Source organism: Thermothielavioides terrestris, chromosome 3, assembly GCF_000226115.1.
Source record: "Thermothielavioides terrestris NRRL 8126 chromosome 3, complete sequence".
Taxonomy (NCBI): Eukaryota; Fungi; Ascomycota; class Sordariomycetes; order Sordariales; family Chaetomiaceae; genus Thermothielavioides; species Thermothielavioides terrestris.
In genome coordinates, this window is record NC_016459.1 from 1,367,520 (window position 1) to 1,394,012 (window position 26,493).

At 58.5% G+C, this 26,493-nt stretch overlaps 8 protein-coding genes across 8 annotated transcripts; 3 read left to right on the forward strand and 5 right to left on the reverse strand.

Annotated features, from left to right (window-relative positions):
• Positions 1-435: 435 nt before the first annotated feature.
• On the reverse strand, positions 436-3,290 carry THITE_76931 (uncharacterized protein). The gene is made up of 2 exons (XM_003654021.1): positions 3,213-3,290; positions 436-3,173 (listed from the first exon to the last, which is right to left on the reverse strand). The coding sequence occupies exons 1-2, from the start codon at positions 3,277-3,279 to the stop codon at positions 523-525; spliced, it is 2,718 nt and encodes a 905-aa protein (XP_003654069.1). The 5' UTR covers positions 3,280-3,290; the 3' UTR covers positions 436-522.
• A 190-nt stretch (positions 3,291-3,480) lies between these two features.
• Positions 3,481-4,251, forward strand: THITE_2116699 (uncharacterized protein). The gene is made up of 3 exons (XM_003654022.1): positions 3,481-3,629; positions 3,694-3,772; positions 3,856-4,251. The coding sequence occupies exons 1-3, from the start codon at positions 3,606-3,608 to the stop codon at positions 4,179-4,181; spliced, it is 429 nt and encodes a 142-aa protein (XP_003654070.1). The 5' UTR covers positions 3,481-3,605; the 3' UTR covers positions 4,182-4,251.
• Positions 4,252-5,358: 1,107 nt separating this feature from the next.
• Positions 5,359-8,510, reverse strand: THITE_2078523 (uncharacterized protein; the record flags this gene model as incomplete). The annotated part of the gene is made up of 9 exons (XM_003654023.1): positions 5,359-6,646; positions 6,718-7,133; positions 7,198-7,249; positions 7,315-7,458; positions 7,519-7,612; positions 7,670-7,677; positions 7,784-7,836; positions 7,903-8,218; positions 8,448-8,510. 9 exons carry the CDS (start codon positions 8,508-8,510, stop codon positions 6,362-6,364), a joined length of 1,431 nt encoding a protein of 476 aa, XP_003654071.1. The 3' UTR covers positions 5,359-6,361.
• Positions 8,511-12,903: 4,393 nt separating this feature from the next.
• Positions 12,904-13,810, forward strand: THITE_16677 (uncharacterized protein; the record flags this gene model as incomplete). The annotated part of the gene is made up of 2 exons (XM_003654024.2): positions 12,904-13,335; positions 13,478-13,810. Coding segments are annotated over 2 exons (765 nt in total), but the record flags the coding sequence as incomplete, so codon positions are not given.
• Positions 13,811-13,858: 48 nt separating this feature from the next.
• THITE_2066875 (uncharacterized protein) lies at positions 13,859-17,899 on the reverse strand (the record flags this gene model as incomplete). Its single annotated transcript, XM_003654025.1, has 7 exons — positions 13,859-14,198; positions 14,260-14,360; positions 14,431-16,032; positions 16,114-16,293; positions 16,528-16,614; positions 16,663-17,688; positions 17,762-17,899. The coding sequence occupies 7 exons, from the start codon at positions 17,897-17,899 to the stop codon at positions 14,159-14,161; spliced, it is 3,174 nt and encodes a 1,057-aa protein (XP_003654073.1). The 3' UTR covers positions 13,859-14,158.
• A 669-nt stretch (positions 17,900-18,568) lies between these two features.
• Positions 18,569-20,636, forward strand: THITE_2050569 (uncharacterized protein; the record flags this gene model as incomplete). Its single annotated transcript, XM_003654026.1, has 3 exons — positions 18,569-18,800; positions 18,865-19,605; positions 19,681-20,636. The coding sequence occupies 3 exons, from the start codon at positions 18,569-18,571 to the stop codon at positions 20,634-20,636; spliced, it is 1,929 nt and encodes a 642-aa protein (XP_003654074.1).
• Positions 20,637-20,801: 165 nt separating this feature from the next.
• THITE_2052174 (uncharacterized protein) lies at positions 20,802-22,355 on the reverse strand (the record flags this gene model as incomplete). The annotated part of the gene is made up of 1 exon (XM_003654027.1): positions 20,802-22,355. One exon carries the CDS (start codon positions 22,353-22,355, stop codon positions 20,802-20,804), a length of 1,554 nt encoding a protein of 517 aa, XP_003654075.1.
• A 1,583-nt stretch (positions 22,356-23,938) lies between these two features.
• THITE_2116714 (uncharacterized protein) lies at positions 23,939-25,507 on the reverse strand (the record flags this gene model as incomplete). Its single annotated transcript, XM_003654028.1, has 4 exons — positions 24,927-25,507; positions 24,714-24,857; positions 24,396-24,605; positions 23,939-24,324 (listed from the first exon to the last, which is right to left on the reverse strand). Coding segments are annotated over exons 1-3 (818 nt in total), but the record flags the coding sequence as incomplete, so codon positions are not given.
• Between the last annotated feature and the right edge of the window lie 986 nt (positions 25,508-26,493).

A 26,493-nucleotide genomic window follows, 5' to 3' on the forward strand; every position in this document is an offset into this window, starting at 1 on the left:
TGGCTAGGGGGTTTGCTGGCTGGGCCGCTGCGCTAAGCCGCTGCGCTTCCCGCCTCCGAAACCTGGCCGTGTCCTGCAATGCCGACGTCAGCTCCGTAACAAGCCGCTAAATCCCGCGCCTTGACCGGTCCCGTGGCCAGCGACATCTTCACCCTTGGCAAAAGGTTGGCAACAGAAACTGGAAAGCTCCCGTGATGCAGGAGAGTTTCTCTAGTGTACCTCAAGGAGAAGTCGGCCAGAGTGGGAGATCCGTGGCATATTCAGTAATCGGCCGATGCATCAGCAACGTTGTGAACCTCAAAGTGAGCTTGTTTACAAAGTACTAGACGACCTATCTCCTTCATCGTGACCTCTCATCAGTTCATTGCATCGCCACACCGCAAACACAAACACGGGGACCGTTAGTAGATCACGGTGCATCGCACTGGTGCCTTCGGGTATCACTTTTATTTGGTGCGCTAGAGACCATTCCGACGCCAATAGCCGGAATCACTGCTTGGGCAGCTCCGTCTCGACACTCACTCAAGCCAGGTCCTCGGCCCTGGCCAGCGCAGTCTGGACGACTGCCTCAGCCATCTTGCATCCATCCTTGAGAAGCTTCGCGTTCTTCTTGCCCCCGGCCAGATCCGACTTCCGAACGACTTTCTTCAGGAAGTACTGGAGACCCCTCGCCAGGTCAGGGGCAGCTTCGGCACCGGCAAACACCTTTGCGGTTGACTCCTCTGCCCGTTCGCTGCCCTGGCACTCGAGCAGGACCGTGACGAGCATGACCTCCACAAAGTCCCGGGTTTTCTTTTGCAGGTACAAGAGGTTGAGCCGCTTTAGAACGGTCACCCCCAAGCTGCCGCCGGCGATGAGGGCGCCAAACATCTTTGCCGTGTTGACGATCCGCCGCGTATCCATAGACTCGTCTTCTTCCTCGTCTTCAGCCTCGTCCTCGCCGAAATCGGGCTCGCCCATCCTCCCGAACAGCTTCCACAGGCAGGACTGGAAGGCCCATCTGACCTCACGCAGCTCTGAGCAGAGCCGCCTGGCGACCAGGGTGTAGTAAGGGTTGTAGTACTGTTCTGCGCCGACGCAGCGGATGATGACATTCGGTATCTCGCGCTGGCGCTCCTTGTTGAGCCGGAGTTTGAGGATGCGGGCGTAGGCATCTTGGTAGTCCATGGCTGACATGATCGAGACGAATATGGACCGTCGCACTTCGGTGTTCATCCCCTGCTCCCTGGCGAGCTCCGCCAGGTCGGGGCCTTGCTCGACATCATCTAGGAGGATGCTTTCGTCGTCGCTCTCGTCATCCTGCGCGTTCGTAGGTTTGCCTGCGTCCTGCTCACCAGCCGGACGTCCTGCCCAGCTCGCGCCGACGAGCCACCACTTGCCTCTTTTGTCGGCATCCTGAATGTCCTTCAGGCCCATACGCATCGGCTCGGTGGACTTGAGCTTCCTCGATTTCAGCTGGCCAAGCATCTTTTTCATCCGCGTAATGTGCTCCGAGATAACCGCCGATGCGCCCGCTCCGGCCTTCATCTTGTTGTTCTTCAGATCGGTAATGGTGTCAATCATGAACTTCGTTCTGACGGTCAAATTCTTCTCGCCAGCTTTTGCGACAGCTGGCGGGATCAGGGATACGATGTCCTTCAGCGCCATCGGGTCGTCTTGGCGTAGCGTAGGGCCGCACATGCGTACGACCCGGAGCAAGAGTTCGGCATTGAGCTCTGAGAGACTCTCGAGCAACATTCTGATGTAATCGAAGACGAGATTGGGGCCAATAAGTTGGAAGGTATAGAGCTCCGAGATAAAAGTAATCAGGTTGGACGTCTGCTTCGGCACATCCGGCCGGTCCACGGCCGCCGCTTTGGCTTCCCCGTAGTACCTTTCGAAGCGGCCCACGACCTCTTCGATCAATTGGCCGCCGAAGTCGTTCCCGAGAACCATGTAAGCCGCGGTGGCAAAGCCCGCGGTTAGAATCAAAAGAGTGTCTGGCAGGCTCGTCGGATCGCAGACCTGTATCAGGAGAAGGTCCACGAGGGAAGAAGTGACGTGCTGCCGAGGGTATTCTCGGTAGAGCTTCTCGATCTCCGCCAGTATAGTCAACATGTTGGATTCGGTTATCCTGTTGACTAGACCTTGTGTCTGACGCCGGATTCGGGCTTCCAGTTCGGCGTCTGATCCTGATTCTTTTCGCAATGATGGCGGCACGTATTTCGCGGTTTGCCCCGTCGTGGGGGCAACGTACGGATTCTCGCGAATCCGCCTTTGCGGTGGTTGTTCCGCAGTCTCCTCGTCTTCTGAATCGAAGCCTTCGAAACTGTCTTGACTTTCTCCCTGATCGCCGCCGTTCACATCCTCCTCGTCAAGCTCATGGTCGTCAGAATCGGCGTCCTCCAAATCATCGTCCTCGTCAAAGCCGTCCATAACCTCACCCAAATCGTCCGAGTCACCAGAATCGTCGGCACTTTCGTCAACGAGCCGCGACTGCTGGCCGGAGGTGGACGCTGCTTCGGCCTTTCTCCGCTTCTGAGCCAACCATTCGTCCGCCTCTGCTTTGCGTTTCCGTTTTTCTTGCTTCTCCTCATCGAAACCACCGCCCAAGCCGTCAAGGAGATCGCCAAGGCCGTCGTCTCTGAAAGACTTAGGCAACTTTTTTCGATTCTTCAGCCCGAGTTTCCTCTCCAGCTCGGCGATTTCTGCGTCGTCTCGAGCGAGCATTGCTTTCGCGGTTTTCGACATGCTCCGCTTCGGAGGCGCATCCACCGCATCGTCTCCAAAGTCTGCGTCCTCGGAGGCTGCGCTTTCTTCTCCCTCGTCATCGGATCCTTCGTCAAGCACCCCGTCTGAAAGCAGGTCCTGGTCGTCATCTTCCTCAAGCGTATCGTCAAAACCCTTCGACTCTTGCTCATCTTCCGTGGGAACCGGCCGGCCCTTCTTCAGGATGGACTTCGGACCATTCCTCGCCTGCCCATGCGTCGGTCTCGAAGAATCCGCCGTCGCTGGGGGCGCATTGCTCTTGCGGATCGGGACCGTCCGCTCGGCGTGGTCTCGGGTGGCCGCTGCACGATTTGCTTTCCCCTGTTTCCTCTCGGCCTTGCGCCTCTCCTTTCTAGACGCTATCTGCCCTTTTGCCGCCCCTCGCCGTTGCCCTTGTCTCGAGTCTGTGATGGTGTAAGCAGAAGCTCCGGCACACGGCTGTCAACGCTAAACAGCCTGCTCACCGGATACGCCGAGCTCCTTGAGAAGGTGGAACGGCAGAGTTGGCTTTTTAACCCCTGGAGGCGGCATGATCTCGAGCCTGAACTTCGTCTGGGCCGAGTTAATGGCAGGACAAGCCCGTGGAACCAAAGGCTGAGCCCACGAACTTTTTCTTATCGATAATGTCTACGTAGTATCTTTGTGTGGGGCAGGCAGAGCAGCACCGCTGCGCAAGACCCCTGTAGGTTCTCGTACAGTGGGTCTCCCCCACTATCAGTGGGTTGCTTTCCATGTTGACAAGCCCATCACAACCTCAAGCCAGGAACCATGAACTCAAGCATGTAAACGGTGTATTTACCTACTCAAACATCAAGCACGTCTGCCCCGCTCCATGCCAGAAAAGGACCAGAATCAGAATGGGTCACTTAACACACGATGAGGTACATCTCATACTCCCTCTGTTCCGCCCACCGAACTGAACCGTTCCGCTAACCTCCCTCACAGTTCTTCGCCAAACTTACCGACCTCTTCAACACACGCAAGACCCGAGCCCATGGCTCAGTGTACCTAACACAAAAGAGACGTCAGCTCTCACCCACCCCTTCCCCTCCATCTGCATCTCATCCCACCTCCCCAACGCCCCTGACTTTTCCTCATGCCTTCTAGTCACCTTCAACCAAGCAACAACAGCAACAACAACAACAGGCACAGCCTCATCAGCCGCCGATGACCCTCTAGCAGACCTGCACCCGGCGCAGCCGCTGCCCGTCCTCATCCGCGCCACGGACGGCAAGTCCAAGGAGCGCCGCGCCTCCAAGGTCAAGCTGTCGACCGTGGTGGACCCGGCGGACCTGGAGGCCTTCTACGCGCGGTACGCCGAGGTGTGCAAGGCGGGCATGAGCGCCCTGAAGCCGCGGGACCGGACGAAGCGGAAGGCGAAGGCGAAGAAGAGGCGCGGTGGCGGCGCCGGCGCGGTGGTGCCTGCTTCTTGATGATATGACGAGCTTCTTCTGACGGGGCTTTGGAGAAGGGGTTAGTGTTCGGGATTGTGACCCGCGGGACATGGGATAGGATTGGATGGGATGGCGTGGACAGTGCAGGCTGGAAGGGATCAGTTAGTTCCCTCGAAGTGTCAATGTTGGGACAGGAAACCCAAGGGGTCATCGATTGGTCTGTGGTCTATCGCAATGAGTCGTCGGGACTTGCTGCCAAGGCTCGTCCGTGGACACTTTATATCCTTGACGTAAGGGAGCACAGTATCTGCTCTCTTGTTGAGGCACGCGGAGAGATTTGATCGTGGAAGGTGACGAGTGACGAGTGACGCGCGCCGGATCCTTGACTCCGAGTTGTCGGCAGCCAAGAAGGAGACGGCCATCAACTGGGATTCACGAACAAAAAATAATTGCAAACTATCAAAGTGTCGAAGCTCATCGACCTCCAGTTCTCCGTCGCCACCTTGTTCTGTGCGCAACTTGCTCAGGGAAACGACTTGTCCGTGACGGACGCAACCACGTCTTCCAGACCGGTGTCGCCGCTCACCCGATGACATCGGGGTACAGATGCGGATAGGAAAGCTTCCGATGGCCCGTGGATCCATCCCTTAACAACCATCTGAACAGAGAGGCTAGCAAATCCCAATACGGTCAACAACGAAGTTTCGTCCTGGTTGTTCCAAGGGCGCGGACTGCAAAACAGCCCTGAGCTTCCTTCCGTCTTTTTGGCGGAGCTCAAGCGTCCAGGTGTCGGGGGATATCAGGGGAACAGACCAACAGTTACAAAGAAGTTGCTGATCTCTGGTATGATTCTCCGTTACCTCTGCAATGTCTATCTGTATTACACTGCGTTGCTGAGCCCCAAAGGCATACATCAGTTCTCCCGGAGAAACGGAGAAACGCAGCCGAGGACAGGGCAGTTCGAACAGCTAGAACCAAGAGAGCAGAAGGGACACGACGAATCACCGTGTATACTTGAACGGGTCCGGGAAGCTGAAGGATAGGATTGCTCTGCTCTCTCCTGCCTGGACTGTCTCCCACGGATGCATTGCAGCTCGTCGGCGGAAGGAACCGCGAAGATCGAGAGTTGGGCAGGAAGACAAGCTCGCTCGCTGTAGCGTCGAGGCTCTTGTATGTACAAGGTCGACGACCGAACTTGGACCTTCGCTGGCGCATTACGCGACGTCGTCATACATTATTCTATCTAATACATTAAGTAGATGGCCGAGATGTCGCCCATGTATGCCTCTCCCAACCAAAAACGCACCTCGACAGACACATCTGTCATATGGAAGCCATCGCCAAGCAAGGCAGCACCCTCTCCAGACGGGAGGCAGCCCGCCGTTTACCAGCAACGGCATGCCTGGACAACGGAGCCCACAGCCCACCATCCAACCGTAAGGGGTATCATCAGGAGTATCCGGGTATCCGTATAATCAGCAGCCATCGTGGGCAGACCGAGACGCCGAGGCCGAGCACGCCCGTCCCGCTCTGCGGGGGCGAAATCTTCCCTACGCTTCGCCGCACGCAACTCACCAAAAGCCCGCCAACCATTTAGGCCAGCCCGCTCTCGCAAGACGAGACCATTACCAGCAAACACGCCTACCACAGCCCGATGCCCTTTCCATCGAACGCCGCCATCAACGGGAGAATCAGATGCTTATTCGACAGTACATTCTAGGGTAAAAAGCCCTCCGATCTCCCCCCCTTCTGCCGATGCCAAATGAAACGCAGAGCCCAAAGCGCGAAAACATCGTCAAAGAACTTTTGCGGTCGTGAGTTGCCGGTGCCGTAGATGGGACGTGTGCCTCGAGGCGATCCCCTGTTACCGCAACCCGAAAGTAGACATCCTCCTCGAGAAAGCCCAACCGCAAGGCGCAAGGGGTTGACGTAACTGGGACCCAGGATGATGGAAAACGTGGCCGGTGTGTCCTCGGGCCGAACAAGGGAAATGGCATAGGAAATCAGAACGGATGTCGAAGAGCCCAAGGAAAACAGAAGAAATAGACTGGGGCATTGGGGCATGCCCGTTCAAGGAGATTGCCGAAATTCCGAGTCGACCAGGTGCCGGAAAAGAAAAGAAAGGCGGACTGCGTGAGCAGCGTAATCTGATGATTGGAGGCTGCCGAAGACCGAAAATGCTTTTACCTCAAGCCCGTCGAAAGCGAACTGTCGCTTGTTCACATGATTTGGTCCTGAGTGAGGCCGCCATGGGGATCGGTGTCCATGTTGTCACCACCGCCCGGCGTGAGGTACTTGACGTAGCTCAGGCCAAGAGGACGACCGCCGTACTGATAGGCCTGAAACTTGGCAATGGCGGTTTCCGCCGTGTCCGCGTTGTCGAAGCGGACCACACCGGTGCCGCGAGATCGGCCGCTCGGCTCGTATTGGATCTCGGCTTGCTCGACTTTGCCGATGGTGGAGAAGAGCTCAACTAAGTCCTCATTGCTCGTCGACCAAGGGAGCTGAGTAACGGTTAGTCTACTACGTCAACCCGCAATGAAGAGGGGCAGGGAGGCCTTGCGGTGGAACTTACGTTGCGGACATAAATGGTGTCGCACTTCTCGACACCCGCAGTGGCGTGGTCGGTGAAGGGATTGGGCGGGACCGAGGCGCTGTTGGCATCGAAAACGCCGCCGCCGTAACCACCACGGACACCGCCATAGCCGAACCCGCCGCGGCCTCCGCCAAACCCGCCGCGTCCATATCCGCCTCCGAAGGCTCCGCGCCCGCCAGCGAAACCGCCGCGACCGTAGCCACCAGCACCCATAGCCGGACCAGCGAAGCGATCCTCACGGACTTCGAGCAGTCTGCCCTGCCAGTCATAGCCGTTGAATTGCTGAATAGCGTTGCGCGCATCTTCGGGCGACTCAAACACGACAATGCCAGAACCCTTAGGTCTGCCATCGGGGCCGAGGTGGACATCGGCACGAATAACCGCGCCGACGCGAGCTGGCCGAGCGAAGAGAGTCAACACGGAGTTCCATCACCACAGGTAGGTTAAACTTCTACTTACCGGCCTGTCGAAAGAGGTCCTTGAGGTCTTGCCAGCCCACGTTGAAGGGCAGCTGTCGGAAACTGGTCAATACATGGACCAGTCTAAGTAATGGGATAGGGAGATGATGGAACAAACATTCGAGACGTAGAGCTGGCGGACACCGCCGCCCGCCATGCCAGCATTGAAGCCGCCGGCACCGTAAGGTCCGCCCATGCCGCCAGCAAATCCGCCGCGGGGAATACCACCTGGGGGGCCGAACCGAGGCTCAGCCTCGCGATCCTTGCTCCCAAGTCAGCATAACCGACCCGGGCTACCCAGCCTCGCTGATTAATGCTTTACCTCTCGAACATAGATCAGCCTGCCCATTAGATTCTGGTTGCTGAGTGTCGCGACGGCTTGCTGTGCCTGCTCCCTGGTGGCATATTCCACAATGCTAAGGGTCCGGTTAGCGCTCTGTGCTTCGAGCCCATCTGAGCTGAACGAGACTTACCCGCATCCCTAAATCGCCTCGGACAGCGTCCCAACCCGTCAACCCAACGATCCATCAAAGACCAGGAGAAGAAGAACCACAAAAGAACCAGCCAAGTCACTCATAGGCGCCCACCTTCGACATCCCGTTAGGAAGAAGCAGCACGTCGGCGTACAGGACCTCTCCGGCTGCGGTCGACGGGGGTTAGCCTCTCAAGCCAGGCTGCAACGTGGAGAATCCTGCGAAAAACCTACCTTGTCTCATGAAGTCTTTGAGGTGGTGCCATTTGACGTCGTAGGACAGGTTGCCGACGTAGACGCGGCGGTCCTGCTGCGACGTTTCGCGAATGTTGTTCATGACTTGTTCTCTGTGCGCCGCGCGCTCCTCGTAAGACCTATGGGGAGCTCCGCTGTATCCTGAACCTGTTCCTCCAGCAGCTGCACCCTGTCCAGTCATGGGAGACCGACTTCTTCGTCGACGTTGACTCGCTGAGCGGTCACGAGGCGAGAATGACCGACGAGTATTCGGGCTTCGGGAACGTCCTCTTCTTGGAGAACGCGACCTCTCACGCTGCGATAGGTCAGTGGATGCCTGGGCATGGAGCGCCATCAGTCCGGAGCAAAACGAGTGAACGAAACGGGTTTCCCAAGCAGAACGGGCATAACGCGCCGGGCCCCGGCGAACCGTTAGCTTGCCAATGACCGGTGGTGGCCGACATGCAACCTTGACGGATCAAAGGCCGAATGGCGGGGTCGATCCATCTCCCGATCTGAGAGATCGGGCGGAGAGGGGTGGATACCAAGCGACCCCATCGAACGATGCCGCCCTCGAATCTCGAGCACGGCCCACATCGGCAGAGCATGATTCCATCGTCAAAACGAGGGAGGCAGAAACCGAAGCGACGGCCGAGACCGAGGTGCATCTCACGAGCAGGCGGTCGGATGAGGAAAGGAAAGAAAAGTGATCATGATACTCACCGGGCGATAAGTGTCTCCCGAGTCGGCTGCAAGAAAATCAGAAGTTAGAAAGAGATTGAGACAAAAAGAAAAGTTGAAGTAGTGAACCGGTAGGAGCACCCGGGGCGGCGTGAAATGGAGGAGGAATGTGGGAGGAATTGTAGCAATTGGGGAGTGGCAATTTGAGGGAGGGTAGCACTTGGGGGTGCTGCGGCGGGGGAAGTGTGAATGAATCCGAGGGGTGGATCAGGGAGCGAAAGACATGCAAGGCAGGTCGAAGGGAAAAGGGTCTGCTTGTGTGAATGTACTTCGGTCCCGGTAGAGAGGTGGAATATCTGCGGGAGGCACGCAAGGTACTGCAGCAGCGCGCCGCTCCGTGACTGGAAGACGGCGAGCGAGGCTTGACGGGCAAGGGATGGACCTCAGCCCGCACCGGCTCCCACTCCGCAGAAGTATGTGTGTCTCGACCGAGATGCCAATGGGGCAGGTTTGGGGTTACAGGCAGCGGTAACACGTCATCGAAACATCTGGAGGATGTGCCCGCGATAACAGGTTGCTCCCAAGATTGCAGACGACGGCTTGGGCAGTGTCGAGGTAGGCAAAGGAGTGAAAGAAAAACGAGGCTCCGAAGCAAAGACTTCGGATATGGAATATGCAATTCGATTTCGTACTTACCCATCGCTGTGATGAGGGAATCAATTTTTTTTTTCGGGGCCCTTAGCCGCAATGATGGAGGGAAAATTTCGGAGACGCGACGATTGGATCGGGGGCGGCCAGCGTCTGTCTAACCGCAGCGGCGCCCGGCTGGGAGAATGTCGGTTGGTTTTTGGTGGGGGATGTCGCAGCAGGTGAAGCCAAGCAAGGTCTGTACTCGTTCCTCGCGCAACGGAGCAAGGTGTCGGCTGAGAGCCTTGTGGCCTTGGCTTGGGAGCTAGGATGTTGGTCAGCCTCCCGCCAAGTTGGGCAGTGGAGGCGCGCGTCTGTCCGAGTTGAAAGGAAAGTCGAGGGCGCGCTGCACGACCGAGACAGGGCAGTGACACCCAGGACGGAAAGGCTCCTCGGGAGACGCGACCAAAGGAGGTCTCGAGGAAGTTAGGTAGAGCTGGACACAGTGACAATCCCAGAGTCAGCGACCAAAAAAAAGAAAACCGTGGCGCATAGGTGCGTCTCGCCGCCGAGCAAAGGGTCAGTACCTACCGTCCGTACCTGTCTACCTGGGTGAACCAAGTGAATTGGGCGAGCAAGGATGACGATACGGGGAACGCGTGTCGGAGTGTGGCCCAGCAGGCGCCGCAAGGATGCGAGGTTCTGTGGGGTCCTTGGCGGACGGGTGCGAGCCGCGAATGGCAATGCCCAATTCAGAGGGAGACCTGAGTTGTCTGGTGTGGGCGGCAACACAAGGACGGGAACATGGGGGAGAAGCTTCGCAGTCGGCACGGCAAAACTTGGGCTGAGCGCAAGGACCAGGTGACGCGGCAAACGGGGACACAGAACGGAGAGCGTGTAACAATTCCGTATGTATGTAAGTTACAGTGCCCTGTAATTTACAATGCCAAAGAGCGAGTGCAGCGGACCGAATGTACGTAAATTACCACAGCGTGGCTTCGTCAGTCTTCAATAAGAATGGAAGTCAGGAAGACTCATCAATGATGTACTTCCGTATACCTGGATGTTCACTCCAGATCGCCTCAAGCGATGGCAAGGTTCGTTGAGTATCCCGTCCAGGAGAAGGGCCCCGAGACGAGGAGACTCAGCATAAGCCAGCCTTGTCGCCCTTCTGTGAATCACAGCAAGTTAACGGAGGTAGCGAGGTCTTCCTCGATTGCGCAATGCCCCTGGCCTTTTGAGAACTTTGTCCAATGAAAATCTATATGCTAAGCCCTTAACACCTCGGATGCATACGGGCAATGCGGTCTTGATGCTCTGACGAGGAGTATCAACGAAGAGGCATCAGCTCATATGGAATGATATACTTCAGGTAGACACCAACTATGGCAGCTGGACTAATTTGTAGTCACCCTATAGCATCGTTTATCATACCTGGTAGTTAGTACCTAGGTAGTGAATCTCTGGCCTGATTTAGAAGGACAATTTTGGCATGACGGAGTGCTTTGCGCCTTTACCTTACATATGGGCATAAACAACAAGCGATTAGAAAGACTGGAGCTGTACACTACCTGAGGTACCTCTCGCTTCGAATCCTGCATTACACACAGAGCCAGAGCATCCTGAGACGGCCTTCGGCAAAGCCCGCAGTGGCGAGTGCGCTGCATCTGTCGAGTCATGTTCAACTCCTCGGTTATGCTCCGTCCAGCCAGCCAACCTGCACCGCATCTCGATTTCAATACCTAATAAGTCCCTTACACTAGTTCTTAATCCATTATCCAGCAAGGAGACACGGCCCAGATCGAGCGGGTTTGCCCACCCGAGGCTCACACGCCGGTCTTGGCGAGCGTTTGGAGGAAACGAATGAACTGGGAAGGCAATCAAACTGGCAGTGGCGGGCTTCGGCATGCCCTACGTCCATGAGCCCCGGAGGACGGTGACACAGCAGCTCGGCGCAGCAGACCGAGCAGACACGGCCCAATTCAAACGGCCCAGACGCTCCTCCTCCAATCCACAGTCTGGTGGTGAAGAATTTTCTGCATTGGGCGGGTAGACGTCGAGTCACATCGGGACAATTGGCCATTCAGGACGAGCTACCAAGTTCCTGCCAAAGCGGTCGACAGGGGTAACGAGGCGCCTGGCGTCACCTTCCTGGCCAACCTCGCAGCGAGGGCAGCAAATGCAGCGGTTCAACCCCCAACAAGTCGTCTGTCGTTATTGGTGCTGGACCAACCAGAAAAAAAGAGAGCAGACCGGTCAATGCAGGGTGGAATCGGCTAATCCAGCAAACGGAACATGCAGAGCCACCGGATGGGTGATAAGCCCGAAGTCTCACTGCGCAGGTGGGGGGGCCTCGAACTTCACTTCGTTCGGCAACGGAGGAGAAAGTGGAGCGGCCCGGGGTCGTGCTCCGTGTGGAGCCGAACTGGCGAGAAGGCAGCTGAAGGGATTCCACAGAGCGATGCAGCCACAAGGTTCACGCTTTGCAAGAGTGCGCAGTCCTCCGGGACGGGCACAATGAAGCCCCTAGGGGCTTCATTGGGAATTACAACCAGCGATCATGACCTTTGTATTCATATAGCCCAATCGCTGCTGGATGGGCTTGCCATCGAGGTTTATCCCGCGCATTGCGTCGCAGCGAGCATCGGTCGTCCGCTGCTAGGCGCTCGGTTGCCCTTTGCAATGCGGGCGTCCTACCACAGAGCTCCTGTGTAGCCACCTACCACAGGAGTTATCACATTTGGTTTGTCTGTGGCCTTGCATTAGCTCCCCCGACACGCATTCCTAGCTGCACGCAGTGCACCATTCACTCCCGCTCGAGAGACGGGGCTATTGGTTGCAGTTGCGGCCCCTCCCCTTTCCCCCAGAGAGAGGACCACAAAACCTCGAAGCCAAGGGTCAGTCACTCAGCGCCAAGGCCCGCACCGTCCTTTCTCGCTGCAGGTACTCTGGACACGGGAGCTATTCGAGCTATTCGAAGTTGTACCACAATGGACGGGTTACCAGGAGCATTCGCATGAGCACCATAGCATGGAGCCGTGCTCTCAGTAAGATATATCTCAATCAGTTCAGAGCGCGAGGCAACTGTTCCAAGAAAGGGCGGAAAGATGCAGATCGGCCCACAACAATGGACGGGTTTCAGCGTACGGAATACGGAATACGGATACGGTCTTCACGTTAAGTACCGTTGTTACACGTTGGAAGCTGGCAGTGGAGTAAGGTTTCACTAGCTCGCCCGAGCTTCCCGATACGGCAAAGACCGCCAGGATCCTGACCTGTAGGGCTGGCGCGAAGTTCCAGATTCCCGCCCGCGTGCAGATCCGATCAGACGACAGCAACCGCAGCGATTGATCGGTCAGAAAACGCAAAGCAATCCGCTCCCAGCGCCTGCCGTGCCCGGACGGCGTAATTGGCTCATCCACGATGCCGGCCCCGACCCTCTACTCCTCCGCCGCGGGGGCTGCAACAGCCCGACGCGTCCTCCTCCGACCGCTCCGGCGGACCCTGCTCGCCGGTCTGCCGACAGCAGCACCTCCGCTTCAGAGCTCCGCGAACACCACAGCCCGATCCCTCACCATCTCCTCGACCGTCCGTCCCACCGCCGCCACCACCACCCAGCAGCGCCCCCTCCAGCCCCGACGACGCCCACAGCCCCTACCCCAAACCCACTCCCCGACGCCACAGCCAGCACTCCTCACCCAACCCGCCGCCCGCCGCCGCGCCTACCACTCGCACGACCACCCGCCGCCGCCGGGGCCCTTCACGCCCGCCGAGCAGGCCCTCCTGTCCGCGGCCTACGCGCGCGTGCCGCAGCACGGCTTCACCGCCGAGGCGTTGGCGCTCGGCGCGCGCGACGCTGGCCTGCTGGACATCAGCCCCGCGGTGCTGCCTGACGGCGGCGTGTTCGGGCTGATCCGGTGGCACCTGTACACGCAGCGGACGGCGCTGGCGGGGAAGGTGGAGGAGATTTTTGGCAGTAGTGGTGGTGGTGGTCGTGACGGGGGTGACGGGGGTGAGGCACTTGGAAAGGGCCAGGCCCCGTTGACGACGGTCGCGGACAAGGTCGAGGCGCTGGCGTGGGCGAGGTTGCAGGCGAATGAAGCTATTGTTGGGCATTGGCAGGAGGTTGGTTCCCCCCCTTTTTTTTTTCCCGTCTCTGTCTCCGGCTCCGTTTCTTTGCTTCTCTTAATCAATGCCCGGTATATATGCCGTGGGATGATGGCTAGTTTACTGACTGATTGGCTGCGTTGCTCGCGAGGATGCACAGGCCCTCGCCATCATGGCTCAACCGTCGTACGTCCCCGCCTCGCTGAAAGAACTCGCGCTCTTGGCCGACGAGATCCTCTATCTTGCCGGCGACGTGTCGGTCGACCCGTCGTGGTACACCAAGCGGGCGTCGCTGTCGGCCATCTACGCCGCGGCCGAGCTGTTCCAGACGACGGACCAGTCGCCTGGCTTCCGCGAGACGCGGGCCTTCCTGCGGCGTCGGCTCGACGAGGCCGCCCAGGCCGGCGCGACGGTGCGTTCGGTAGGGGAGTGGCTTATCTTCAACGCTGGTGCGGCCGTGAACGTGCTGCGGAGTAAGGGGGTACGGATATAGCGAGACGACCCGATTCAACTGGGGGAGGACGCGACAGTATCCGTGGATATCTGTAACAATGTCTGTACATTATATCATATTACAAACGTGTAGGGTTCCGATGCCGCCTAAAGCTTGTATGATAGCACTGCAAGACAGAATCCCACGACGCCGATCCACATCTCTATGCCCCAGCTGGGTCAGTGTCAGACAACACAAGTCTAGCCGCCCTCTCTCCTCCTTCCCCAACGCCCACAACAACCAGATCCCCCCTTTACCGTTACAGCTACCGTACAGATCACAGTACAACCACCCGAACCATCAAGCAATTCACATCATGCAGACATCGCATGATTCGGTGCAAGGACATCAGTGGTCAGCCAGTCTCCGCTGGCGGGGATCAGTCAGGCTAGCAAAAATGGTCAGCACAAGCACGGCGCTGCGTAAAGACCCAGAACTGGGCAACGTACCGGATAATCTTGACATCCTTGTCCAGAGTGTTGCGGCCCTCGATGGCATTTGGTGTGATGAAGATATACTGACGATTGACCGAACGACGCGCAGCGGTGATCTTGCACACATACCCTGTTAGCAACTCGATTTCTTTCCTCCCCCCAAGCTACCAGGGGAAGGCAACGTACCAGCATGTTCGTGCTGATGGCGCGGTTAACATTGTCCATGAAGACATCAAACTCATCCAGACAGCGCAGGGGCGAGCCCATGGCCTCCCAGATGGCGAGCAGGAGACAGATGGACGCAAACGACTTCTCGCCGCCAGACAGCGTCTTGGTGCTGCGTCCGGTCGCCCTCCTCTCGGTCCGGTCCGGCTCGACTTGCAGGTCCAGGGCCTTCCGCTCATGATCGAGCAGCAGCTTGCCGCGGAAGCCGCGCTCGCTGAGCAGGTAGATGAAGTTCGCGCGCGACTGCGACGAGATGTACCGCTGGAACTTCCTCCACTTCTCGAGACGCACGGTGAGGGTCTCTCTGAGGCGGGCGTTCACAACCGTGATGGACTGGAGATCAGCGACCACTTTGTTGTACACCTTCTTCGTCTCGGCGAAGTAATCGTGCACCTGCTGGTCGGTCATCCCTCTTCTGTCCTCGGCTTTTTTGAGCCGCTCGCGGAGCGTGTTGTACTGCTTCTGGATGCTGTCGTACGTCTCGCCTTCGGGGATGTAGAAGCGCTCCTCGCTCACGGCTTTGGCTTGCGTGACAAAGGCCTCGACGTTTGCTTGCTGCCTCGCCCGTCTTGCCTCCGCCTTGCTCTTCAGCTCGGCGTACTCGGCCGCCCTCGAGATGATCTCGTTCTTCTCGATTAGAGAGATGGTGCGCAAGTCATTAGCTCGCTTGAGTTCCGCCTCGGCCTTTTTGAGACGTTCCTCATAGTCGTTCGCATTCAGTCTTTGTTCTTTGAGCCTCCTCTGCGCTTCTTCCACTTCTTTGTTCTTGTCTTGCTTCGCCGCACTGAGCATACCGTATTGAATACCATGATGGTTGAGTTGCGCTTGATATTCGGCCAGCTGTACTTTCAACCCTTGTAAGCGCCCGTCATCACCGACAGACTCGTCCAGTTCTGCCTGGATGTTGTCAGCCTTCCCACGCGCAGCCCGAAAGGCGAGCTCAAGTTCATTTCGCTTCGTCTTGAGCTGGGTGAGTGCCGCTTGGCAGCGTTGGGATTCTTGATGAAGACGGCGTTTCTCAGCATCAACCGACCGAGCCTCATCCATGATCTGCTGCAGGGACTCCTTCAAGAGCGCAATCTGCGTATCGGAGTCCGTCTTCATCCTGGTTCTCAGGTGTGGGTTCGGCTGGATCGGGCTGGTCGAAATGTTGCCGTTGTTGTTCACGGCTAGCCGAAGGCCTTCGCCACGCTTCCGGTCATGAAAGCAGAGGCAGGCCTTGACGTTCCGTGGGGGGGCGCCGTCGAACATGACCTGCTCAGCTCTGGCGCGCTCGGGGATCAGGATCACTTGTTCGATCATGTGGTTAATGACGAGCTGGTCGCGAACCATCTGGTTGTCGATCTTTAGCACCCGGAGAATCGTGTCGTACTCAGGGTCGGGCTCCTTGCTGGAGAGATCAAGCGGGTGCGGGCTACATATGAAGACGGGGCAGGTGCGGATATTCAGCCGGTTCATCATTCCGCGGAGTAGCGTCTCGTCGCTTTTGCTGGTGACGATGAAGGCATTCAAGTTGATACCGAATGTCTTCTCCAGGATGGACGACCACTCGGGCTTGAGCAGCTGGACATGAGTTCCCAGGGGCCCGATGGGTTTGTCCTTGAAGCGATGCTCGTTCTCGATCATCCTGAGGAGGTCGGGGACCTTGGCTTCGTACGCATCGAAGACCGAGCCGCGATGCTCTTGTAGGCTGTTGATTCTTGCCTCGACGCTGTTGATCTCGCCCCGCTTTCGCAGGAGCTCGTCGCCGATCGTCTCCAACGCCTTCTTGGCGTCGTCCGCCTTTTGAATGAGTCCTGGCTCACTGTCCTTATTCTCCTGGATCTCTTTCTGAATCCGCGTCACCGTCTCGTTGGCCTCGTCAAGCTGCCGCAATTTGACGGTGTGCTCTTCACCATTGGCAGCCTCAAGCCGTTGCTGCTCCTCGGCGATCTTCTGCTCCGTCGCCTTAACCTGCTGCGTTTTAAACTTCAAAGTTGCGTGGGCATCGCGCTCGTCGACGTGAAGCTGTTCAATCTCCTTCTTCAGCTTCTTGAAAACCTCTTCGGCATCTTGCACGCGGCGCACAATTTCATATCGCTCGTCCTGGACGTGTTGCAGGGTCTCGGCGGCACGCTCGACCTTCTCATTGGCAAGCTCGAGAGCCTGGTTCTTTGCTTCCACTTCTTGGGCGGCTTCGGTGACCCGGATGACAGCTTGGGCGAGGTCGTCGTCTCGCCTGCGGAGTTCTTCTTCTTCTTGGGCCACCTGGGCCCAGGCCATCTGATTGCGCAGCGTCCGGAGCTTCAGGCGGATTTGCTGATTGCCCTCGAGCTCCTCTCTGAGACGTTTGGCCTTGTCGAATTCAGCCTTGGCATGCTTGACACGTTCTTCCTGGTCGGGAACCTTGGCCACCATCAGCTCCAGGTTTTCCGAGATCAGCCGGTAATCGTTATCGAGCTGCTGCAGCTGGACGCCCTCGATGAAGAACTTGTATTTTTGGGCTTTGGTGGACGAGTTCAGGAATTGACGAGCGTTGTCCTGGGAAAGGATATTGAGGGGGTTGTCGACCTGGAGTGCGTAGTACTCGACGAGCTCGTCGACCTCTTGCTTCTTAACCGAGTACACCTGACCCAGAGCGGTTTTGACCTTGAACCCGCTGCTGCCGGTCTTGGAGAAGTGGCGCTCGACGATGACGGACTCGCCATAGATCTCGGGCTTGAAAGCGTCCTGGCCCCGGTTCTTGATCTTGACGGCGAGCACGGCGCGGTCACAGCCTTCCTTGACAAAGCTCTTCAGGCTGCCTCCACGGTTGGTCGAGCTGGCCTTGCCGCCGAGACACAGCGTGATCGCTGTCAGGACGGCGCTCTTGCCGCTGCCGTTCTCCCCGACGATGAAATTGAGCAGAGGGCCGAGTTCGCAGTGGAGGCGTTCATGGCACATGAAGTTGACGCAAGTAACGCTCTCGATGATGCCGTTCTCTGCGATGGTATTCTCTCCGAGGAGACTGGGTCGGAACCGGAGCCGCTGGGTGGCGCGCTGGTCGTCGGCAGCCTCATGCCGAAGGTGCTCGAAGTTATTGTCGCGCATCAACTCGTACTGGGACTTGGGCGGCGTGCGAGGCGGCGAGGCTGCCTCCTCTGCGCTCTCCGAGGCCTCATCCCCCGAGGAGGTTGACTCCCGCCGAGCGCGGCGTTCGCTCTTATCGTCATCGACATCCGAGAGGCGCACTCGTTTCCGCTGTATATGCCTTGGCGTGAGAACAGCGACAAACAAGGCAGTGGCAAACTGTCGGGGCCTGGACGCTGCTTACCTGTTCAAGCCGCAGATTCGAGCGCGCATGGTGCACTTCAACAACCTCCTCGTCGTCGTCGCCATCCTCGGCGGCGGCGCGTCGGGCGCGTTTCCTCGAGGCCTCGGCCGCGACGCCGTTAATGATTCTCGCGGGCATTGGGGAACCGGGAGGTTGCTGCTAGACTGGTCATGAATGCGGTTCCAAAAACAAGACGCTGAGCAAAGACACCTGCACTTCAACCATACCTCGGGCAAGGCGGGGGGGAGTTGTTTGCGGTGAGGGAAGAACAATGGCACGCGTCTTTCCGTAAACGGCGCTAAGTGGTGGCAGGGGGGTCGCGTCTCCCCACCATAACGTTAACGGTTAGCGTGATGCCCGTTGCTCAGCCCCGCTACCGAAGACTACCAGGTAAGGTACCTACGGTATGACTGCACAACTCGAGGTCCAAACTCCCCGCTACCTTAAACAGTGACCAAATCACCTGCACTGTTAGTTACCTGTGTAGAGCCACTCAAAACCAGGGACTTGGTTGAATCAGGACTGTGTAAAGTGAAAGCCACGGTTCGGCTAGGTATGTCGAAAAGCCGGATCTCCAGAGATCGTTCAGCGCTGCCACCGCTAGGCTGCATCGGAGAAAAGCGAACGAGAGCACATTCTTTATTGAAATAGGAGACCCTGGATACGGAGCGTTCCCACGCGACCGTGTATGCGCTGTGGCGTTATAAGTCGCCACAAAGAAGTGCTGCAGTGTCGGACAAGCATCAAGGCAAGCCGCTGCAGCTACAGTGGTTGGGGCTCAACTCGGCAGTAAGACAGGGCAGTAACATGGATACGGCAGCCGAACCTCGGCCGGGGGAGGAGGGCTTTGACGGGTTCCGCATGAGGCTGCCCGAGGACTGCCTCGAGTACATGCTCTTCGTCGTCGGGGACAAGTCCGCCTCGGACCTCCCCAGCCTGGAGACAGTCCGAAAAGCTGCGGATCAAAAATTGGACCAGCTGGCGAGGGACTACATCTGGCAGCGCGATCCGTTCCGCCTCGAGACAAGATCCCAAAAGGGTACGTTCGTTCCTGTTCGACCTCGCCCCGAAAAGGCCGACAGCAGGCTAACCGTTTCACACAGGCCTGGGACTCCCATATCTTTATGGTACCACCCACTATGGAGACAGCGTCGAGGACGAGTGGCTCATAGTCTATCTCCTGCGCGAGTTGAGCAAGTCGTTCCCCCACCTCTGGATCCGCGTCTCCGACAGTGACGGCGAGTTCCTGCTCATCGAAGCCGCCAAGGTCACGCCCAAGTGGCTGACTCCGGAGAACGACGCCAACCGGGTCTGGATCCACGACGGCCGGCTGCTCATCATCCCCCTGAGCAACCCAGACCCGTCGCACCCGGCAGCCGACTCCGCGCCTCTCTCCCTCGCCGAAGCCATCCAAACCATCAGGACCGCCCCCTCCTCGCTCATCCACTCCCCTCTCATCGAAGCCGAAGCCTTCTACCGCCTCGAGAAGTACCCCGGCCAGATCACCGCCTGGCTCCACCACGCGCTCGTCACCATCCCCAGAAAGCTCGCCTACATCCTCCACGCGCGGCCCAAATCCGTCGCGCCGGCCACCGAAGCCTTCTACCTGCGCGACCCGCGCTCGCTCAAGCCGATCCTCTCCGCCTCTGCCGCCCCCGCCCCGGGCTCCGCCTCGGCCTCCTCGCCTTCCAGCTCCGCCACAGCAGCAGACCTCATCTTCCCGCCGATCGACCTCGTCACCGTCAGCGTGCGCTTCACCCGCGTGCTCTACGCGCAGCTCAAGTCGCAGCACTTCCCGCCGCCGCCGGCGTGGCGGGGCGCGCTGCGCTCGGTGGTCGAGGGCGGTGGGCTGGAGGCAGATCATACTACTACTACTGCCGCTGCTGCTGGTACCGCCACCCCGGGCACCAACGCCGAAGGGTCGAGCGAGAATCTGCAGCGGCGCCTCGCCCGGCTGGAGCTGGGCATGAAGCTCACGACGGGGTTCGAGATGCTCGCGCGGACGGCGCACGACAGTGCCAGCCGGGTGGTGCGCGAGGTGGGGCTGTTGCTGGAGGATCTGGCGGAGGATGGTGGGGACAGGGCGCTGCCGAGTGACGAGGAGATTCAAGGCTGGGAGGGGGTCGAGCGGGAGGACGACGACTCGTGGATGGATATTGACTATCGGGATTTCGAGAGGGAGTTGGATGGCGCGGCGGCGGGTAGAAGGGGTCAGCCCGGCGACGGGGCTGGGTTTGGGGACGCAGCGGCGCAGGCGGACTTACGAAAGATTGTTTCGAGGTTTGAGGCATTCTTAAACGACGAGACGGCGGGGATTGAGGGGGCCGAGATTGACGAGATGGATCGGGATAATGATAGCACCGAGGAAGAATCGGAGGAGGGGAGTGATGAGGATGAAGACAAGGAGGTGAGTTTTGACGAGGAACAGTTTGCCAGGATGATGAGGGAGATGATGGGTCTTCCGGCGGACGAGGCCAGCGGGCAGGGGAAGGCAAAGCAAAAGGCAGTCGATGAGAGCGCAGCCGAATCAGATGAAGAGGAGGAGGAAGAGATCCGCAAGCTCGCGGAGCAGATGGAGTCGGAGCTGAGGGGACATGGCGCGCTGGACCTTGATCCGAAGCCCAAGACTGCGGCGAAGTCGATCAAGAAGAAGGGAGAGACGACATCAAAAGCAGAACAAGTCGAGCCCCAAGAAGAAGAAGAGGACGGCGAGGGCAGTGACGAAGAGGTGGATATCGACTACAATCTCGCCAAAAACCTGCTGGAGAGCTTCAAAAGCCAGGCAGGCATGGCTGGGCCGGCCGGTAATTTGCTTGGCTTGATGGGCGTGAGGTTACCTCGGGACGAGGAGGACTCGGACGATGATCAGAAATAGATGCATAACGAGCCGTCTATACTAAAGATAATAATGAGCCTTATGAAGTTCACCACAGTTCTTCCGCCCCGCGCATATCCATCACATACAAGACAAGGACGGTGCTATCATGATGTCCCTGCCGCTCGTGCAAACAAACCCTCGAGATCCAATGCTCACATCCGCTCAACCATCAGCCGCCTTCACCCTCTTAGCGGGCGACATCTCGCCGCCGCTCGGCCTCGGATGCTTCCGCCTCGCCGCGTCGTCGGGCACCTCGGCCAGGCGCGCCAGCACCTCGTTCAGCGTGCGCCGCGCCTCGAGCTCCCGCGCGCTGCTGTCCTGGCGCGGCCGGTAGAACTCGCTGACGATGCGCACGACCGCGTGGTACGCCTGGTACAGGAGCAGCCGCACCCAGGCCGTGCCGTTGTTGTCTTCGACGACCGACTTGTCCAGGGGGAAGAAGAAGGGGGGGCGGTCGCGCGTGGGCAGCGGCGGCGGCGCGTGGTCGTTGTCGTCGGCTGCTGCTGCTGCTGCTGTTGTTGTTGTTTTTCCGCCGTTGTTGAAGCCCTCGAGAAAGGCGGCCGACGGTCGGCCCGGCTCGTGTTGTTGTTGCGCGCCGCTGAAGACGGTCGCCAGCAGCGGGTCGCCGAAGACACAGCTGCTCCAGTCGCGGAGGCCGCATAGCCTTAGTCGTGGTTGTGTGTCCGCCTCCTTCTGGGGTTCTTCGCTCTCCCTGCCGTCTTTAATGTGAGGATCCTTCCCCGACTTTCCGTCCTCTCTTTCATCCTTTGCGCCTCCTTTCCCAGCCCTGCCCTCCTGTCTTTCCGAGTCCCCCTGAGGCTCCTGCTCCTCAGCAGCGTCCCCGCCCGCGCGCTCTTCCGACACGAGTATGTTCGCCCTCTCGCCCCCCTCCACAACAACCAACCGGCCGACCGTCACCTCCTCCAGCAGATACCCCACCCGCCGGAACTGCCGGCGGATGGTCGAGTAGGCCATCACGACGGCCATGTCCTCGCCGTCGCGCAGGGCGCTTTCCAGCATGGAGTGGAACGCGACCGACCAGGTGCCCGCGCCGCCGGTCGCCGACAGTCCGCCCTGCAGCATCAGCTTCGGGGATGTTTTCGCCGGCGCGGCTCCGGCTGTTGTTTCTTCGGGCGGCCGGCCGGTTGTGGTGGCAGTGCCGAGCACGGCGGCCAGCGGGCCGAAGCGGCCCGTGGGAGAGGTCAGGTGGGCCAGGCTGCGGAACAGGGCGCCGAGTTGGCGGTCGATGGCGCGCTGCGAGGAGGGTGTTGGTGGGCGGCCCAGGAGGGATAAGGGGGTGCCCTGGACGGCGAGGTAGGCGGCAAACGGTGTTTTGGACCCGTCGGTTGGCTGGCCGTGGTGGAGGAGTGTTGGTAGGAGGGCGAGCACCTCCGGCGGTCTGGTGATGCGATCGGAGTTTGAGGACGGAGGCCGTTCGTCCTGGCGTTCGGTGGTGCTCTGCCGGGTGATAGTCTCCTTGATCCACGCCACCGCAGCCGCTTCGGACTCTATCAGTCCTTGCTCGGATCTCAGGGGTCGCCATTGTGGGGGAGGAGGAAGAACGAGCTGTATACTCCTGCCATCGGATAGGGCGGCTTGGTAGATGCTCTTGGGTTGCAGCGACGGAACACTCTGGATCTTCTTGATAGTAACGTCTGCGGGAACGGCTGGGCCGAGCATCCCTTTGACGGTCTCAACAGTGGGCGTTTGGCACATTGCCGGAGACTATGGCTCTCCGTCTCAAGTGTTGGTATGCTGGACTGGTTGTGATCAGGAGACCGATCGAGATTCAGGGGCAAGAACAGGTTGGGCAGGTTTGTGTGGCCCCCGAGCTGCCGCCCGAAGAGAGGAGACTGCATGGGCGAGGTTCAACCGATCTGACACCGGTACTGAGGGCTGGTGGTCTGTAAGTCAAGGGGGGTTCTCGTCAAGGGGCCAGAAGAGTGGCCATGGGCCAAACAGTCGCCCTTGGGACGCAGCATGCCGGCGTTCGCGTAAGGTACCATACCTATATGGAAACATGTATTGACTCAGTCGGCCACTCTATGGTAAGCAGCGTCTGCAAGCCAAGGCCACACGGGCTAAGACGCGCTGCTGGTCGCCCAGGTCACAGTGGAACCCAAACTTAAAGCTTATGCTGGGATGCTTCAGAGTCCTCGGGGCGTGACAGTAAGCGGAGCTGGCCGTGTCGACGAGCGCACATGCTCTGCCCGTGAGTCCAGGAGAGCGGCCATACAACGGCTGGAAGGAGTGGCAGAACAAGGCAGATGGGGGCAAGCAGCAGTTTGACCGGCGAGTTCAGCTCTTCAGCTTTCTTTTCCTCTTGACCAGACCGGCCAGGACTAAATTTACAGGGAGGAACACCACGAAAGCCAAGGATACATTTCGTGGGATAGAGAGAGAGCTCAGCAGACGAATTAGGGCCAAGCTGTAGCGAGCAGGCAGCGCGCCTTTCCCCTTCAACGGTCAGGGAACCATGCGCTACGGACAGCCACACGGCATGGAATGAAGGAGATTAGGTAGTTGGGTGAGCTGGGTATTTGTGGACGACCCCGGCACGGGAATACGCCGGTCTGGACGGACCGCTTGTCCTCTGCCGTGAGCAGAGGACGCCCGGTGCTGTCCTCGATAAGAAAGCTCATGTTCCGCATAGTGTAATGTTCCCCTTGGCACTCCACTAGCATGTGCTGTGTGCACTTGGCAACCAGAAACGCGGTTCAGGTTCAGGGTCTGCCGCGTCTCGGCGGTCTCGGGAATATCTGCGCCTCCCCCTCAAGGATCAAGGATCTGGCGCTGGCGCTCGGTGCCGCAAGCAGTCGCAAGGTGCCTGGGTTCTTGGATATGGAGCGGACGAGTTCTCAATGCGAATCAGGAAGGTGGTGCTAGCAGGTCGAGCCGATCAGCACGGCTAATTGCTGGACCTGACGGGGTGCGCGGACCTGCTAAGGCTATGTCGGGCAATGGCAAGCGAGCGAGGCCGCGTCCACTGTCGTGTAGTGTAGTGTCGCAGTCTCTCCATCCCGCCATCCCGCCGCGGAGTCGTCTCCCACTCTGGCCAGCCCCAAGCCGTTGGGTTTCTCGAACCCAAGCAGAAAGCGAGGCGCATCGGCAAGCGAGCCGGCTGTTCGGTGATTGGCCGGGCTTAGCGAGGATGAGGCTCCTGTGGGGCAGTTTTGATTGATGCTGTGGCTGCCTTCTTACTGTGTAACAACCTTACCTGACTTACACTACACATGGAGCGTTGCCATGCACACATACCGACACGTGCAGTTACACGAACCTGTAAGAACGCGGTCTTTCACGCTTTGAAGATGGGCATGGCGTGTGCAGACCAGACCACTACACTATGTTCCCTTGTTGAACATCCTGTCTGAGCGGTCTTGCTCCCCAATTTATCACCGTCGAACCCGAACCCGAACCCCAGCCCGGAAACTGCACCCGAACAATTTCCAAGTCGGTCGCTATTATCACTTATTCCGTACACTCCACCGTACTGTGCACACAAGAAGGAACGTTGAGAAGAAGAAGCCGAGCATGGCCATGGCGACAACCTCCTCGTCGGGGTCCGTCCCGCGTCGCTGGAACATTTCTGACCAGGGGGTTCCTGAACGGCGATTTCGGCCGTCACAGGCGAACCAGTGAAGTGCCCGGATATAACGTGTATTATGGGGCTCGTCAAAATTATCTGGAATAAGGCTTAGCGCGGACCGGTTCTTTGCAGCCACCGTTCGGGCGTAACGACGGAAAACACAGTACCTCTGCTCCAACCGAGAGGCCAGAGACGGTCTCAAGAGGGTATAATTCGGAATTTTTATTCTCCATCTTGCCCACAGAGTCTGCCCTTTAATCATCACTCTTGGAACCCTCGCCGCTCTGGGCATTCCGTGCTTGGCTGTAAAGTTCCGTGAGATTGAACCGCTTAAGCGCCTCCCAGTCGCCGTCAACCACGCTCATACCACATACAGTCTACAAACACAGGCAAGCAGGATCGGGTCAGCTGCGGCGTTGGAAGGGGCCCGGGGGTTTTGCGGCATGTTCGGAGTTCGGCTTTCTGATGTTGCTTCGCTTGCTTACCTGGTATATGTCAACCAAGATGACCTTGTCGGGCGAGCTCAGGTTGACTCTATGACGATCGTCGTTGATGAGGCCCGCAATCGTATTGATCACGACGTCTCGTTTTAGGTTGCTGTGGTTGCGGATGGTTGGCCGGATAGCAAACTGTTGCCGTGTCCATCGTCAGGAGCAGTAGGTGAATGGCGAAGGGAGCAAGGGCGAAAGAAGACTCACCGTGAACGGTATCTTCCCCTCGGCGTCGGGGACCGCGAGCTCATCGTTGCTCGTTCTCTCGCCTCCCGTCTCCGCGTTGGCGGCTCCACCGGCAGCGCCCTTCCCATCGTCACCAGTAGCCGCTGATGACTTCCCGCGTTTCCCACTCAGATCAAACGTCGACGCCAACACCTTCCTTGCAACCTCCACAAGTCCCTGCTCCGTCGCCCGCCCCATGGCCGTGACCGGCGTCAACCGGTTCACGTACCGACACCTCATCAAGCCGGGCAGCTCATTGCACGCCCTCGCATCCTCACAGATGCGCCGCACAAACGCCACGGGGTCGACGGCCGGCGGCGTCTTGACAAACAGGAGGCAGTCGACGTTCATCTTGACGGGCCTCATCACGTTGCCCGCCGCGGCATCTGACGGCTTCGACGTCAGGGCGGCCACTTCCTTCCGAATCGCCGCTTCGATATCCTCATTCTCCTCCTCCTCCTTCTCATCTACCTCTTCCCCGCCGCGCTCCCCGGACTCGCCGGCTGGGGCGTCACGGCCGGATTTGATGCCGTACATCTTCTCAGCATACTGTACAACACAACCCCGATGGTAAGCACAACTTCAGTGGGAGGGGGTAGGAAGGAGACAACGACTGCTGTGGCAGGAAAACAAAACACCATTCGTAGCGAAGGCGTGAGGCGACAACAGAGCCAGCGGCAGCGGCAGAGCAAAACGAACCTCATCAAAGAGCACGCCGACCTCCCTCGCGGCTTTGGCCTCCTGGTGCCGCGCGCAGGTGACCCAGATGCCCGAGTCGCCCGGCTGGACGCCGGCCGCGGCGGCGTCCGGGTGCAGCGCGGCCTTGGCCAGCTGGTGGGGGGTCTTCCATTTGCCTGCGTTTCCGGTCTGCAAGAATGGCCGCGGCTGGTCAGAACACGTGCACATACACATAACACATACATGCATACATACGCATGCAGGAAGTAGATAATAGTATGAGAGCCACAGGACGAGCGAGACAGAGATGGGGCAAAACGTGGGTAAGATGGATGCTTATGGCCGGCACCGGCCCTCTCGCAGGGCGCCACATCAAGGACTCTGCATTAGGGGGGGTCAGAAATTCGGTTAGACATGCCTTTTTCTTCTTGGATCGCTGTTGGGTCGCTGCCCCGGTTGGCGCTTCTTTTCTCTTCCCGTTCTCCGCCATCGTGTGAGGTTTTTCTTTTTGGCTCTGAGGGCACTTTTCGGCAGAAGTATAACCGTACGGAGCAGTAAGTTACAGTACGGTTCAAAGTTTCTCCCTGTTTGACAAGCAGAACTGGTCGGGAAACCCCTCACGTCGACAAAACCGTAAGCTTGTTGTTATTGTGATGGTTTGGGGGGATGTTTTTGCTGCGCTCCTTGAAAGCCGCAATTGATACATCAGACCCTGCTGTCCAAAGTCACGTGGCTCCACCTACCTAACCCCTTTTCCACCACAGCAAGATGGGAAGTAAACAGGGAGAGAGCATTTCGGACAACGGCCGCCAGGGAGATGTGGTCATATATTTGCGTTGGACCGTCTTCAGAACCATTCCTGCCACATACA

What these genes read in the sequence shown, in the direction of transcription:
- THITE_76931 (XM_003654021.1), bottom strand. Translation starts at nt 3,279, where the DNA reads ATGCCGCCTCCAGGGGTTAAAAAGCCAACTCTGCCGTTCCACCTTCTC. An exon ending in CAAGGAGCTCGGCGTATCCG is followed by an intron (nt 3,174 to 3,212) that starts GTGAGCAGGCTG and finishes CGTGTGCCGGAG; the next exon opens with CTTCTGCTTACACCATCACA.
- THITE_2116699 (XM_003654022.1), top strand. Translation starts at nt 3,606, where the DNA reads ATGGGTCACTTAACACACGATGAG. An exon ending in GTCACTTAACACACGATGAG is followed by an intron (nt 3,630 to 3,693) that starts GTACATCTCATA and finishes CCTCCCTCACAG; the next exon opens with TTCTTCGCCAAACTTACCGA. An exon ending in GTACCTAACACAAAAGAGAC is followed by an intron (nt 3,773 to 3,855) that starts GTCAGCTCTCAC and finishes CATGCCTTCTAG; the next exon opens with TCACCTTCAACCAAGCAACA.